Source organism: Rhinoraja longicauda, chromosome 25, assembly GCF_053455715.1.
Source record: "Rhinoraja longicauda isolate Sanriku21f chromosome 25, sRhiLon1.1, whole genome shotgun sequence".
NCBI classification, from domain to species: domain Eukaryota; kingdom Metazoa; phylum Chordata; class Chondrichthyes; order Rajiformes; family Arhynchobatidae; genus Rhinoraja; species Rhinoraja longicauda.
In genome coordinates this window covers 6,664,377-6,681,643 of record NC_135977.1, presented here as the reverse complement: position 1 = coordinate 6,681,643, position 17,267 = coordinate 6,664,377, and the positions used below count along the sequence as shown (strand labels likewise).

Sequence of the window (17,267 nt, the reverse complement as noted above, 5' to 3'; positions counted from 1 at the left end):
ATTACATTCATGGTGAATACATTGCCTCATTGGCCCAATAGCTGGTCAAACTTAGTAGACGCTCCCCGACTTACATAAGGGTTACGTCCCGAGACCCTTGCCTAAGTCAGATGTTACACGAGTCGGAGGACCATGTGGGAGCTCCCACACAGAGCATCCCCGAGAACGGGCTTGCGAAAACTGCCGAATGAGAAGGCAGCATTGCACTCCCACCGAAACTCACAACTCAGAAATAAAGATATGGGCTTAAAGAATTGTTAACACAAGTCGCCTATTATGCAAGTCGGGGAGTGCCTGTATTTGCTATTTTAAATCGTACAGATTCAACAATTTTATCTATCTTTAGAAAGTCATTTGGACCTTCATAAAAATCACACTTTTTTTTCTTTTCCAAAATTAAACTTGCATTATGATTGCACAACTACACCTTACGACAGGATAAATTATTCACAATGAATGATAAAGACGGCAATGCAGGCAATGTACAAAGTTAGGTACAACGCTGTCTGAAGAAGGGTCTCGACCCGAAACGTCACCCATTCCTTCTCTCCAGAGATGCTGCTAGACGCGCTGTGTTACTCCAGCATTTTGTGTCTATCTTCAGTGGTGACCAGCATCTGACATGCCTTCCTACAAAGTTACTGAATTTGAACACTGTCCCTTGATCGTAGCATGCTTGGACATTCTGGCAATGTGAAAGGTGCCTGCATAGATATGGCAGGTTTGTTTATTATCTGAATATAATGACATTGAATGAACATTGGTCACCCTGCTTGTTTGGTCACCCTGCTACACGAGGGATGCCATCAAGCTGGAAAGAGTGCAGAGAATATTGATAAACATGCTGCCAGGACTCGAGGGCCTAAACTACAGTGATAGGTTGGGCAGGCTGGAAGTTTATTTCTTGGAGCGCAGCCTCTTTCACCTTTCTCTCATGCTGATCAATATCTAGGGTCTAGAGCGAGAAACCAAAGCAGATCCATTTGCTGTTTCTCCACCATATCAGCCATGCATGAGCCACAAGATTTACAATGAGCCACGTTTTACACGAGCAAAGCCACATTGGGGATATTTTTGCGGGGGAGATTTTTCGTTAAAGCAATAATATTTTTTGTGCAGGAACATTATGAATAATCACATTGAAAACAGAAGTTCCAGAAGAATGAGGAACAGAGACGGGAATTAGCCCACTACTAATCGTGGTGCAGCTTACTCGACCCAAGCATACAACTTCAGTCTGTGTGCAGAATAACCACGAACATCACAAAATAATCAGCACCTGATTCCTGCAGTCATTACCAGTTGCAACTTGCACTTCCACATCAAATAAATTACCGCCTGACCACTCACATCAATGCTATAAGTTGCGAATTTTCTAATTAAAATGGATAAAGTATTACAGGATATGTCCGTAAGTATCCACGAATCAGAACTAAAACTAGCATTTCAGTTGCTGGTACAATTCACAGTGAGTAGCTACAAACATCTTAGAGTAGTCATTTTAGAATCTGGAGATTTACTCCATGGGGCATTGTCAAGGGTGCGGGCAAGAGAAAGAAAATTACAGCTATGATTGACTGAAAATCATGATTTAACAGTTAGCTGAAAAATCTCAATAGAAGTTAGAATAGGGTGGCACAGTGGCAAAGCAGTAGAGTTCCTGCCTTACAATACCAGAGACCCAGGTTCGAACCTGACAACGGGTGCTATCTGTGCGGGGTTAGTACGTTCTCCCTGTGACCGCATGGGTTTTCTCCAGGTGTTCTGGTTCCCTCCCACATTCCAAAGTCGTAGGTTAAATGGCTTCTGTAAATGTCGGATTTACATGTAGCATGTAGGATAGAACTAGTGTACGGGTGACTGACGGTCGGCACGGATTCGGGTGGGGCGAAGGGCCTGTTTCCACGTTGCATCGCTAAACTAAACTAAAGATCTAAGGCAAGCTGTGTTCTTTCAGCATGCAGATCTTGTGATGTGGTTTTTCAAGGCCTAAAATTGGCAGAACTGAAGTACCCGGAATTAAAGAGACCATGGCCTCAAGACTGTGACTAACATTTTTCCACTCTGGGAAAGTGTACAGTGCTGCTCCTTCAGCAGCTGCATTAAGACCATTGTTATTTTTGATTGAAAAATAATGACTCAGTCATGAAGGCATCATTTCCATTGAGGGAAATTTTCTTAATTATTGAAAACAGAAATCGACAAAGGTTATTTTGAAGTGCTTGCAATCCTCAGGTTTCATAATCCAAAGAGCACAAAAGTACAAAAATTTAGCTGAACATCTATAAATGATTAGTTTTGCCTTCACATTGTGACACCACACTTTGAGAAGGTACAGAGGAGACTTGCTAGCAAATCTTAAAAGATTTCACTTCTCATTTCAAGAGATATTCAAAACTATGAAAGGGTAAACAAGGAACAATTATCCAATTGACGAAAAAGCTAACCAGGGGATTCTGATTCAAGGTAATTGATTTAAAAAAAATGTTTATTTTTTAGCCCAAACTAAAACTGTGGGTGGCACGACAGCACAGCGGTAGAGTTGCTGCCTTACAGCGCCAGAGACCTGGGTTCAATCCGGTCTACGGGTGGTGTCTGTATGGAATTTGTACGTTCTCCCCGTTTTCCCCTGAGATCTTCGGTTTCCACCCACATTCCAAAGATGGACAGGTATAGAGGTTAATTAATAGGTTTAATTCAGTGTGAAGAAGGGTCCCGACCCGAAATGTCACCCATTCCTCTCCAAAGATGCTGCCTGTCCCGCCGAGTTACTCCAGCATTTTGTGTCTTCCTTCGAGTTAAACCAGCATCTGCAGTTCTTTCCTACACATATAGGTTAATTGGCTTGGTGTATGTGTAAATTGTCCCTAGTGCGTGTGGGAAAGTGTTAACGGTGGGCCGAAGGGCCTGTTTATGTGATGATCTCCAAACTAAACCATAAATCATAATGGAGTCAATCGATTGCGTCAATAGATTCAGTCTTTGCCAATGGAGATGGGATAAATACAAGGGGGATTGCTATAAGCCATATGAGAATGGGCAGGAGAATGGAGTTGAGAGGGAAAGATAGATCAGCCGTGATTGAATGGCAGAGTAGACCCGATGGGCTAATTCTGCTCCTATGACTGATGAACTTCTCACTAACAAATATGCTGATTGGTCCACTCCCATGTTGTACAATTTTGTGACGGTAAAAATGTTAGAGGATACGGTGGTGAAGTTGCTGCCAGGTTCGATCTTGACTACGGGGGGTTATCTGTATGGAGTTTGTACGTTCTCCCTGTGACCGCGTAGGTTTTCTCTGGGTGCTCCGGTTTCCTTTCACACTCCAAAGATGTGCAGGTTTGCAGGTTAATTTTTTGGTATCCCTAAACTAAACTACACTAGACATTGGAATACAATCAGAATTTATAATCCCAGTCCCACTAATTAGAGGCAGTTAATCGGCCTTTTCTGAACGCTGCAATTTGCAACAACGCACACGGGTGAATACAGTGACTGCTCCGCTGTGCGAATAACGCCTCGGTGACACGTGTTCAACAAATGCAAACCATGCTTGGGCTTTAAAAAGAAACCCAACATGCTAATGGAAACACCCTTTCATCAGAAATAGCACAACGGTGCATCCAAACTAAATATTAGCCAGCAGTCCTGTGTTGTTGCTTGCCACGTAGTCCTAGCTTTTTCATTTTGGAATCTCAGCAGCATTTCAATAAAGTCCAAAATTAGCAATTCCCAAGAACAAAGATTTTAAATGCCATACTTACACCCAAGGTTCTTACTTTAGACTTTAGTGACGCAGCACGGAAACAGGCCCTGCAGCCCACCGAGCCACACAAACCACTGATTGCCCTGTACACTAGCACCGTGCCACACACTAGGGACTACTTAGATTTTTTTTTTATTAAAGCCGATTAACCTGGACAAAAATGCTGGAAAACTCAGCAGACCAAGCAGCATTTGTGGAAAGAGAAAATGTTAATTTCTTTTCCCTGTCGTGTTGAGTTTATCTGGCATTTTCTATTCTTATTCAAGCTTGTATACATTTAGATCACCTGGGTGGGGACTAGTTAAATTGCCTCTTTAGCTGAGAAATCTCATCGAAAATAGATTCACGTGAAAGAGGGAAAACAAAGAATAAAGCTTTCACAAAGATTTGGATCGGAATAAAAACTGTCAGTTATCTTGCACGAAAATGTGATTGCCATCTCTCAAAATCATTCAATATAGCCCAATATTTAGACTTTAGAGATACAGCGCAGAAACTGGCCGTACAGCCCACCAAGTCCACGCTGACCAGCAATCACCCCGTACACCAACACTACCCTACACACACGGGATAATTCATAATTTTTACTGACGCCAATTAACCTACAAACCTGTATGTCTTTGGAGTGTGGGAGGAAACCGGAACACCCGGAGAAAACCCACACGGTCACAGGGAGAACGTACAAACTTCACAACTGCTGAGAAATGTTATGGTGAAGAAGTCCTAAACATTGCATAAAAGCATTAGCTCTCCTTGGTGAGGGATTAACCCACTTCATTCCTTTTTAAAGCAGTAGTTGCGGGCCTGTGAAGTAACTGAGAAAAAGCACAATGTAGCTGGATCATCAATATATTAGGCTGCAAATCTCATCACTGGCATATAGAAGCAAGGAACTGCAGTTTCTGGTTTACACAAAAGGACACAATGTGCTAGAGTAACTCAGCAGGTCAGGCTGCATCTCTGGAGAACATGGATAGGTGACATTTCGGGTTGGGACCCTTTTTCCAGCCCGACCTAAAACGTCACTTATCCATGTTCTCCAGAAATGCTGCCTGACTCAGAGTTACTAAAGCAATTTGTGAACCCATCACCAACAATTCCCTAATCATATTCTTCATACCATCTTTCAGAATAGTCTTTAGAGTCAGAGTCATCTAAAGTCATGCAGTCTCACCAACATCATGCAACATGACCTCCCAACTTCTATACTCAATACTCTAACTGATGAAGGCCAAAGGGCCAAAATACTTTTTGACCACCTGAACTACCTGTGATTTGACCTTCAAGGAACTATGCACCTCTACTCCCAGATCCCTCTGCTCTACAACACTACCTAGAGGCCTACCATTCACTGTGTAGGTCCTGCCCTTTTCGACGTCCCAAAATGCAACACTTCACACTATTCTGCATTAAATTCCATCAACCATTCCTCCGCCCACCTGGCCAATCGATCCAGATCCTGCTGCAATGGTTCACAACCATCTTCACTATCTGCAAAACCACCCACTTTTGTATCATCAGCAAACTTGCTAATCTTGCCCTGTATGTTCTCATCCAAATCATTGATGACTGTTCATCACTGTTAACAACATTTAAGGATTCTACATTTGAATTGCGCTCGGAGCAGAAGGCAGACAAGCTAATCTAATGCATTTGGCCTCAGATTACAAAATGTTTCAGCATTAACTAATCAATTTATGATGGAGTTATATAAGCAGAGCTGTTCAAACATGGAACAGTACAGCACAAGAACAGGCCCTTCAGCCCACAATGTCTGTGCTGAATATGATGCCACGACCATTTCCTGTCTACCTGCACAAAATCCATATCCCTCCATTCTCTGCATTTCCACATGCCTATCCAAAAGTCGCCTAAATGCCACTATTGCATCTGCCTCAACCACAGCAGTGTGCTTCAGACACACACCTCCCCATGTAAAAAATACATCTCTTGTAAACGTTGCCCCTCTCACTTTATACCTTTTTATATGCCCACTAGTATTTGATTTTTTCCATCTTGGGAAAAAGTTTCTCACTATCTCCCTATCTACTCCTCTCATCATTTTATCTACTTCTATCAGACCTTCCCGCAATGTCCGGAGCTCCGGAAAATACAATCCAAGTTTGTCCAACCTCTCCCTGCAGCTAATACCCCTCTAATGCAGGCATCATTCTGGTAAACCTCCTCTGCATCCTTTCCAAAACCTCCACATCCTTCCTGTAATGGGGCGGGCAGAACTGCACGCAATACTCCAAATGCGGCCTTACCAAAGCCCTACAAAGCTGCATCATGACTTCCTGACTTTTGTACTCAATGCCCCGACCTATGAAAGCAAGCATACCAAATTGGCAAGAAGCAAAAAGGCCAGAGTGTGCATTTGTGTCTTGAAATAGCAGGTACAGTTAATCTCCACAGCCTGAAGCACACTCTCTAATACTCTGTTGTTTAAGGTTAGGTATAATTCAGGGCCAGCTTACGGTCTATTTTTAAGTGAGATTTACAGAAGCTTTAATTCCAGCATCTCATTTCCTGGCTGGTGCAGGAATGCCATGCATACTGGTTAGCAACCTTCAAGTGTGGAGACGAATGACTCAGAGCGTGTACTTGAACTCTAGCTAATGACAGTGCCAGTGCTCACCAAGACTACATGGCTCAGTGGCGACACCAGCTGGATCTCCATTGCACTCGAAAGCAAAGGGATAATCAATGAGCTTTGCTGCTGAGCCACAACCTAGTGTCGTAGAGCGTGGAAGCAGCCCCATCAGCCCAACTTGCCCACACCGACCAACATGTCCCATCTACACTAGTCCCACCTGCCTGCGTTTGGCTCACATCACTCCAAACCTGTCCTATCCATGTACCTGTCTAAATGTTTCTTAAACGTTGTAATAGTCCCTGCCTCAACTACCTCCTCCGGCAGCTCGTTCCAAACACGCTCGTTCCATACACCCAGCACTCTTTGTGTGAAAAGTTACCCCTCAGATTCCTATTAAATCTTTCCCCCTTCCACCTTAAACCTATGTCCTCTGGTTCTCAATTCCCCTACTCTGGGCAAGAGACTCTTGCGTGTCTACCCGATATATTCCTCTTATGATTTTATGCACCTCTATAAGATCACCCCTCATCCACCGGCGCTCCAAGGAATAGAGTCCCAGCCTCAATGATACTTAAGGGTTCGCGGGTTTAACAAAATCAACCCCAAAGTGCAGTTTACTATTGCTCAGCAGCTGTGTCATATAATGTTGCTCACATAGCCTTTTCTGGATGGATCAATTGCTCATAAACAGGCAATTGATTGCCTTATCTGAGCAGCTGGCCAGATGTTGGAACCATCTTTAAGAATAATATTTCAATTTTCACTTTTGCTTCAGGATGTTTGGAATAATTGGGCCATGGTCTCTTACCTTTCCGCACACATAAACAATGTTTGTATCTGCATCATAAAACGGTAAAAGCACCCCATTGCTGTTGTCCATTTCTTGCTGCGCAATGAAGGTATCACTTTCCTGGAACAAAGGTTCAGAGTCAGTAAAAGCTGTGGCAATAAGTGGAAGATATTCAAACAAATTATCGATTTCTCAACTCATCCCAAAAACATTAAGCAGCAGGAAAGCTACTGGGATTGCCAGAGGAATCTATTGGTCCCGGTTAGCAGCACACCAGGACTAGAACAATAAGGCTGACTTTCGAATGCCCTCTGAAATGATCCACAAACTATTTAGTTGTGCACATTGTACAGTGCACAAGCAGTGCATAAATGAAGTGACGGCACACGGGCTAGCGTTATAATTTATTAGAAGATTTATTAGAGAACAAAATTAGATTTTGGCAGCAGAGGTAACTTAAAATATGATTGACAATTGAATTGATTTGTATGCTACTTCAAGTAAACAAAAACTGGTGTCTTCTAACCATGGGATGAACCGTGAGAATAGCAAGTTCAAAAATTATGAAGCAGATGAGTTAGGTTTAGAAACATCATTTGGGAGTGTGGCAGTAGTTCGTGAAAGGCTTTACTAACCCTGCAGTTCAATAAATGTTTCAAATCTGATTAGCGCCACATCGGTAAAACACAAAACACAGTGGGGGGAAAAAGAGACAAAATGCTGGAGTAACTCAGTGGGGCAGGCAGCATCTCTGGAGAACATGGATCGCTGACATATGAGGCGGGACCCTTCTTCAGTATACAGTGTATAGGATACACACAAACGATTTTGCACATTTGTACAGAAATGTCAATCTTCTTAAACTCTAGAATCTTTCACAATTACCACAAAATTCTCAAATTTAACACCTGATCTGTAAAGGTGTCATCTCACACAAAAATACAGAATTCTCCTAGACTACATTATTGACAACTTAATAAATTAAGTCTTGGACGTCCAAAGACGTACAGGTATGTAGGTTAATTGGCTGGGTAAATGTAAAAATTGTCCCTAGTGGGTGTAGGATAGTGTTAATGTACGGGGATCACTGGGCGGCACGGACTTGGAGGGCCGAAAAGGCCTGTTTCCGGCTGTATATATATGATATGATATGATAATGGGCTTGAATTCAGTGTTTAACTCAGTTTTTAACAATGTGAGAACTGATTAAATCTTAGAAATGGGTAGCTAGTCAGAAAATCGGACAGAATATAAAAAGCAGTAAAGACTGTTATAAAGCTAGCCAGAAAGGTCACAATCAAAAGGTAGATTTCGATAGATTTGTTTAAAGAAGAATAAAATCAATAGAAGGATCTGACAAATTAATAATAGAAAAAAAGGCAGGTGAAATAAGTAATTACTTTGTGTCACTTTTCCCTTTTAAGGATGCAAGTAACATGTCAAATGTTGTACGTCAGTAATTGGATGTGAGGGAGAAATTCTGGAAAATGCTATAGAACAAACAGTTGGAGCTGTGGGCTTAGGTGGACTTAACCTGGGATCTTAAGAAATGGTTACTGAATTAGTTGATGCGTTGGTTTCAACTTTGCACAATCCACCCAGTTTGGGGATGATTGTTTTAGATAGGAAACAAGGCCATAGGAAATAGTTTATTTAGAACAAGGAGGGAGACAAAGGGGTGATCCCCGAGGCAGATACGATAGTGGCATTTAAGAGGCCTTTGGATAGGCACGTGGATATGCTGGAAATGGAGGGATATGGATCACGTGCAGGTAGAGGAGATTTGTTAAACTTGGCATCGCGTTTGGCATGGACATTATGGGCTGAAGGGCCTGTTGTTGTGCTGTACTGTTCTATGCTCAAAAGCAGGAAACTAAAGGCCAGCTAGCCTAATGTTAGAAGCTATTATTAAATATGTACAGCTGGACACTGAGAACATTTCATCGCAATCCGGTAAAGTCAACAAGGTTTCATGAAAGAAATCATGTTGATCTTTTTTTTTTAAATGGGGAAAGGGTGGAACATATTTTTTGGACTGAAGATGGAAATTTCATTTTGCTCCTCTGTTGTTGCCCACAATCTCTGATGCTGAACATTCTCAGTCACTTGAAAGGCTACAACCAAGAACATTAGTACAAGATTAAATGCATGAGATTCTGGAACAAGGAAAATCACAGAGAAATGTGGAATAATGGAATTCAATCTCAGAATGAGTGACAGAGACAGAGCCATGAAAATGGCCAACATTTGCCCGATGAAAGGGATATGGAAACAGGCTGGGTAAACGGCACAAAATGCTGGAGTAACCCAGCGGGTCAGGCAGCATCTCTGGAGAAAAGGAGTAGGTGACGTTTCGGGTCGAGACCCCTCTTCTGCGTAAATGCCACCCCATCGGTGGAGAATGTGGCAATATTCCATGGGATTGAGCCATGGTTAGTTTACATAGTGCAACATATATTTAATGTACAATGTTCAAAAACAACCCCGAAACATCAATAATTGCAATTTAAATCAAATTCCAAAATCACTGCATCAGCACGACTGTTTCTCTGGACTATTTATGTAGGCAAGGCAGGAAATAGAAACGCTGACCATTATTTTCCAATCATCTTTGACCACAGGCCTGATGCCAGATGACTGCTACTGTAGCATTGTTTTTTTTAATAAACTGAGCAAAAGAGATCAAATAATTACAAATCAAACAGCCAGCTAATATAGGTGGTGGGCAAAGTAATGAAGAAATAATCTGGGAACAGCCAAAATAATTTAGAAAAGATAGCCAGTGTGGATTTAAGGGAAAGTATTGTCCAAATATCTATTTAACTTTGTTTAAAAAATAGGATGACTGAGAGAATATTTTTTTAAGTAGGCTACACAGATAAGGTATTTGGCAGCATAAGATACAAGGGAGGTACAGTAAAGCAGCTGGTAGAACTGCTGCCTCACACCAGAGACCCGGGTTCGATGCCGACCTTGGGTGATGTCTGTGTGGAGTATGCATGTTCTCCCTGTGACTGGGCTTGTACAGGCTTGTATACATTGGAATTTAGAAGGATGAGAGGGGATCTTATCGAAACATATAAGATTATTAAGGGGTTCGACACGTTAGAGGCAGGAAACATGTTCCCAATGTTGGGGGAGTCCAGAACCAGGGGCCACAGTTTAAGAATAAGGGGTAGGCCATTTAGAGCAGAGATGAGGAAAAAACATTTCAGTCAGAGAGTTGTAAATCTGTGAAATTCTCTGCCTCAGAAGGCAGTGGAGGCCAATTCTTTGAATGCATTCAAGAGAGAGCTAGATAGAGCTCTTAAGGATAGCGGGGTCAGGGGGTATGGGGAGAAGGCAGGAACGGGGTACTGATTGGGAATGATCAGCCATGATCACATTGAATGGTGGTGCTGGCTCGAGGGGCCGAATGGCCTATTCCTGCACCTATTGTCTATTGACTGCACGAGTTTCCTCCCACATCCCAAAGACGTGCGAGTTTGTAGGTTAATTGGCCTCTAAATTGCCCCTAATGCTTAAGATGTGGATGAGAACGTGGGATAACATAGAACTTGGGTGAACCGGTAATCGATGGTCGGTGTGGACTCAATTGGATGAAGGCATTTGTTCCCATGCTGTATCATTAAACACGAAAATCTAAACTTGACAAAGATCCAAACAGCATAATGACTGGAAAAATAAAATAAAAGCCATGAACTCCATGGGGAAATGCAAAAAGTTAACCCAATATTATTGGCTCGGTTCCCTTGCAAAATGGTAGAATATCAGTGGTTCGCAATCAAATTTGAAGATAATATCTAAATTGATGGTGTGATGGGATGCGAGGAAGAAAGATGTAAGCTGGTCGGGCGGACAAAAGAATCGCAGCATGTGGAATTCAATGCAGAAGAAAAGAAAGCATGGGTAACATGTTTGGAGGGCCAAAACACTATTAGTGACAGGAACAATTGAGACGAACACAGGCATTTTGAAATGGATCCCCACAGATCCCTGAAGGGAGAAACACAATGATAATGCAAGACAGCTCATGTGATCATTCATGTAAAAGGAGGCAGGTTAGTGGTCAGTCTTTTTCCAGGGGCAGGAGGGCCTACAAATAGAGGGCATAGATTGAAGATGAGAGGGGAAAGGCTTAAAGCAGACCTGCAGGGCAGGTTTTTCCTCCCCAGAGCGTGGAGGATACGTGGAACCAGCTACATGGGGAAGTGTTAAAAGTCTGGTACAATTACAATGTTTAAAAGCTATTTGGACAGTTATATGGATAGGATTTTGTTTTAGGTGAGGCAGGGGAATATGGGCCAAACGCAGACGTATGGGACTAGCTCAGGTAGTCAAGCTGGTCGGCACGGATGAGTTGGGCAGAAGGGCCTGTTTCCGTGTTGTATAGGTTTAAAGCAGGCGTCAAAACAGAACGATCCTTAATGGGCCTTATTATGATTCAGAGCTCCAGTTATGAATCCTGCTGGAGAGTTTCTAATTGAATGAAAAATTTGATAAGCAATTCAACACGACAAGCGACAAGCTGCATTGTGCATCTGTGCATCATTTTATATTTTAATAAAGCACGCTGGAGAAAACACATTCATTCTACTTCACTCAAGTAACATATCACAGTTTGTCAAAGGCAAGTTGAATGTCAGTACTCACTAAGCTCCACAGTGCGACCTGCCGCTCACTCATACGACTGAAGCCAGTGGTTAAGATGTTATCGTTCGCCAAGAAAACTGCTCTCATGGGCCGTGGCCCTTCGTGAGCTTTGATCTCCTGGAATTATACAGGGAAGGAATGAATTTACAAAAAACTCTCTCATTCCAATAGAAAATAAAAGCAAAAAACCTCTAGTCGCATCCCGGCCACTCCCTCTTCTCCCCTCTCCTATCGGGCAAGAGGGATAGAAGTGCGGAAACACACACCTCCTGATTCAGGGAGTTTCCTCCCTGCTGTTATCAGCCAACTGAACTGTCCTACCAACAACTAGAGAGCAGTCCTGAACTGCTACCTGCCTCACTGGAGACAATCTTTGATCGGATCTTACTGGCTTTATCTTGCACTACACATTATTCACTTATTATGCATCTGCACCCTGTGGGTGGCTCGATACTAATCATTTATTGTCTTTCTGCTGACTGGTTTGCATGCAACAAAAGCTTTTCACTGTACCTCATCAGTACATGTGACAATAGACTAAACTAAACATGGAAAGCTATGAAATCAGTACTAGAAAATGGGCTTAACAGAGTTGATAGTTGGCAAGATCACAGTGGGCCAAAAGATTTAGTTTTACTGCTGAATGACAATGAATTTTTAGCGTGTTCCTAACTTGCCATCTTGCATGCTCCTTTCAGCTTCAGTGCATAGTTATAAAAGCATACAGGACAGAAGCAGGCCATTTGGCCCAACTTACCCATGCCGACAAAGATCTACACTATTCCCACTTGCACGCATTTGGCCTATATATTCCTCTAAACCTTTCCAATCCATGTACCTGTCCAAATGTCTTTTTAAATGTTGTTATTGTACCTGCCTCAACTATCCTCCTCTGGCAGCTCATTCCACATATCACCCTCTGAGGGAAAAGGTTCCCTTCAGATTTCATCTATCATCGGTCAAACTCAATCAAAGCCGGTAGAGTAATTTAATGCATTTATAGTTTCAAAATTATTGCTTATATCAAATTCAGTATGCATTGAACAACCGTGATCGTTTACTGGAAGGTATTGTAAAGCACTCACATTAATGACCTCCTCTTTCCGTGGGTCAATCACCCTTATATTCTTGTCCTTGCACGTAGTGCAGATTAGGCTGCCATTATAATTCCAGCATGTGCTGTTGATCAAGTCTGGGTGCACATCGAGCGTTATCATGGGTTCTGCTGTTCCCACATTCCAGATGAAGATGATGTTATCCCACCCTAAAGAAATTGTACCGAATAAAATTAACATTCTTGCAGCAGTCTTCTTTTCCTCAGGATGCCCCAAAGTATATCTGCAGCAAATGCACAGAAATAGAACATTTTTTCATCATGCTTATTTCCCAGACAATAAACCAAATGTTAGTAGTATCAAAATTCAAGTGCTCTTGTCTCAGTTTTCACCAACTTGCAACAAATTCAACTTTGAAGGCCTGAGCTACAAGGAGAAGTCGAGCAGGCTAGGACTCCATTCCTTGGAGCACAGGAGGATGAGGGGTGATCTTATAGAAGTGTACAAAATCATGAGAGGAATAGATCAGGAAGGCGCAGATCTTGCCCAGAGTAGGGGAATTGAGAACCAGAGGTCATAGGTTTAAGGCGTGGAGGGAAAGATTCAATAGGACCCTAGGGGTAACCTTTTCACACAAAGAGTGGTGGGTGTATGGAACGAGCTGCCAGAGGAGGTAGTTGAGGCAGGTACTATCACAACATTTAAGAAACATTTACACAGGTACAATGATAGGACAGGTTTAGAAGGATATGGACCAAATACCGGAAGGTGGGACTAGTGTAGAAAGGGGAGGAGGCAGGGACGGGATACTGATTGAGAATGATCAGCCATGATCACATTGAATGGTGGTGCTGGCTCGAAGGGCCGAATGGCCTACTCCTGCACCTATTGTCTATTGTCATGTTGGCCGGTGTGGGCAAGTTGGGCCGCAGAGCCTGTTTCCATGCTGTTTGACTCTATAACATCTGGATTAGTTAGTCTTAGGGGCTTCATGAAAGTCAAGTGAACCCTTGACAAACAGCAGAATATAAGGGAGAGTGGAGGGTAAGTGGACCGGCACTTATTTTTCAGTACCCGTTATAAATTTTATTTCTATTTATTTACCATCATATCATTCACAAGATTTGTAACATAGACATCAGAGACAATTACACATTAAGTGCTTCTTCACAGTACATGTTGAAAAAAGGGGAACGTCCGAGCTGCCACAGCATCACGTATCAGGAGGACACAACAAGCAAGTTAAAAGCTCTCTGACCTGAAACATTGACGCTGCTTCTCCTTCTACTGATGCAAGTATTTCTAGCATTTCCTGTCTTTATTTTACAAAGTCAAATGTCTTATTTAGTAGAAATAAGGAACTGCAGATGCTGGTTTACAGTAAAGGGCCCCGGTCCAAAACATCACCTAACCATGTTATCTAGAGATGCCGCCTGACCCATTGAGTGTGTCCTTTTGTCTTATTTGCTTAGGTAGCTTAAATGTGACTACAAAGACAATAATTTATGATGGAAATATTGATCAGAAAGATGGAACAAACTTCAGGCTTTGCTGATAGCATTCAATTCCTCCTCCCCACCCCCCCAAACCCATTTCAACTAATGCAATTATTACTTCACCAGGTGACTTGGTGCCGTTTTATATCAACAAATGGGTGTAACAATCTTAAATGTAACAAAGACAGTAAAGAAACAACATTTAGGCTCGATTAGCCTGGACTACATTTTCTCATTGTAGGAAGAGATGGGACACCAACATACTCACCACAAACCTTTACTGCTGATGCAAATCTGTTTCTGTTGAAAATGGCATCAGTTTGATAAAACTGCATGTTTTCAAGTTCCATTTAAAAGTCATTTAAAAAGCCAGTTCTCTCCAGCTTACTTATTTGTCTTAAACCCAGAAATAATCAAGTCAGACTGGAATGAACAAATCAGTGGTTTTAAATCCGAGACTCTCTGCATGTTTCATTCGTCAGTTTTAGAGACTGCTGGAAATGCTAAAATGCTTTGGGGAGCATTTAAGTAAACAATATGGGCCATAATGACGTAGAAGCAGATACTGGTTTACAAAAGTAAAAGACACAAAGTTCTGGAGTAACTCAGCAGGTCAAAACAACATCCCTGGAGAACATGGACAGGTGATATTTCAGGTCAGGAAGAAGGGCCCCAACTCGAAACGTCACTTATCTGTGCACTTGCATTTGATTTGATTGCATTTATGTATAATACCTGATTTGTTTGGATAGCATGTCAAACAAAGCTTTTCACTGTACCTCGGTACACGTAACAAAAGTAAATCTGAACCTATATGCATGAGTGAATGAGTCACATTTGCTCTCTAAGAGAGGGTGCTAACCTTGTTTGCACCACTCAAAACACTGTGATCAGATCAGCTCAATTAGTACAGATCATGATAATCTGCACCTTCCTGATCTAGATAGTTTAACGTGGCAGCAGTTACACAGGGGCAACGAAGGTCTGAGTCAAGCTGGTGTTTCGGGCAATAGCGTATATAAAAATCATTAAACTGCATTGAAGGAAGCTTCATTTTTCTTTTATCCACCTTTTCTCAGACACAATATACTTCAAAATAATTTAAATATGATCAATGCATTGTTTTAAGAATTTTGACCATCAACACCCTTCCCCTTTAATATGATTCATAGTTTTTGATATCAACTTCACTGATGTTATTTAAGACCTAATTTGATTAGTAAAAAAACCTGCAATAGCATACTTTGCTACATTCAAGTAAATTTGCTCCAGTTCTTTGAGGATAAGACAAGCAGATTTAATATTGAGCAAACTGGTGTGGTCTGCTTAGATTTCCAGAAGGCATTTGATACAACACCTCACAAAAGGCTAATACAAAAGATAACTGGGGGGGGGGGGGGGGGAAACATGCAGATATGGATAACACAAAAGTAGGTCTCTATGATAAGACAAGCAGAAGATACTTAAAATGAGGGATGAACTTAAAATGAGGGATGAACATAGAAGATGGTAAAGGCTAAACAAGGTACATGTTGAGATGTTCTCTTTCAAGAATCTTGCAACACGGCACATATTTACAGTATACGAGGGGCAGTTTTAAAAGTGAGGCGTGCTGAATCTTCTACCAAAGCATTGCGATTCTCCAGAACTCAATCACAGGGTGGTGGAGACCGAAACAATAGACATATTAAAAGTGAGCAAAATAGATTTTTGAAAGCTCAGGAAACTGAGCTATGTGGAACTTGCTCAGAAGAGTTGCAGCTGGGGTCAGATCAACCATGATTATATCAGATGGCCAAAGCTGCCTAGTTTCTTGTATGTATTGTTGTGAGCTCCTCCTCCAAAACTCCATTTTAGAAAAAAATACTGGGCTGGGGAAAGTACTTAAATACTCCTGGATTTTTTTTAGCAAAGAATGACATCAATAGTTATACATGACCGAGCTGGTCTGATCGGCAATTGAAGCTGCTTTATCAAAATTAAAATGTCCAATAAGTACAAATTTTGTTCATGAGGGCAATAATATTAGTCCCAGCCTCGTTAGCTTCCCCATCCCCACCACTAAACCCTTGCTAAATTCTGACTTGACAGAGAGGATGGCTCGATAAATTAATTTGTTCTAAGAATCATCACCAATGCTCTCCCCAGAATTGAACTACGAACAAAACTTTCATTTAATAGGGGACCAATAATCCCAGAAAAATGTATAATCTTCGCTCGCCGCTAATATAAAATGGCGGCGCTGCCATAGCAGCTGCGGCTTACCTGCGGTCCATTTGTCTTTGTGTTTTTGTTGTTTTTTTGGTCTTAATTGTAGTTGTGATGTCGTGTTTTTGTGTTTGTGTACTATGTGTGTATGTGGGGGGAGGGGGGAACTGTAAAATTGTAAATAGGTGTCCCTTCCGAACCGAGACCCGACCTTTGTTTTCTGGGCCGTGTCTCCGTTCCTGCTGCGGCCTACCATCGGCCCAACTCCTGGACTGTCGGCCTCCAGGGCTCCGGTTCGCAGAGCCCGCGGACCGGACTTACCATCACCGGAGCCGGCCGTCTTCGGAGGCTGCGGGAGCAGCTGCGACTCGCCTTAGGCTCGGGCCGCGTGGATGCCGACATCAGGAGCTCCGGCAGCGGCAGCGTGTTCGCCCGCCCCGGATCGCGGGGCTTGGGTCGCGGACATTTCACCGTCCGGCGCGGCCTAAGATAGGCCGCGGGATATTTCTCTGCTGGGCGGGGGCTTCAATGTCGGGAGCCACGACCGCCCCGACGTGCAGCAACAGCGGCACCAGCAGCGTGTTCGCCCGCCCCGGATCGGACTTATCATCGGCAGAGCCGGCCGTCTTCGGAGGCTGCGGGAGCGGCTGCGACTCGCCTTAGGCTCGGCCCGCTGCGGACCGTCCGGCGCGGCCTGCAA

The 17,267-nt window shown here is 42.7% G+C and overlaps 1 protein-coding gene across 1 annotated transcript in view; it reads right to left on the bottom strand.

The window, feature by feature from the left end:
- Positions 1 to 17,267, bottom strand: part of LOC144606038 (coronin-1C-A-like) — a 94,161-nt gene that overhangs the window by 10,484 nt on the left and 66,410 nt on the right. The window contains exons 5-7 of the mRNA XM_078421824.1: positions 12,894 to 13,072; positions 11,809 to 11,925; positions 7,174 to 7,275 (exon numbers count right to left, since the gene is read on the bottom strand). Coding sequence (XP_078277950.1) covers positions 7,174 to 7,275; positions 11,809 to 11,925; positions 12,894 to 13,072 — 398 coding nt within the window. The remainder of the gene's footprint in view (positions 1 to 7,173; positions 7,276 to 11,808; positions 11,926 to 12,893; positions 13,073 to 17,267) is intronic.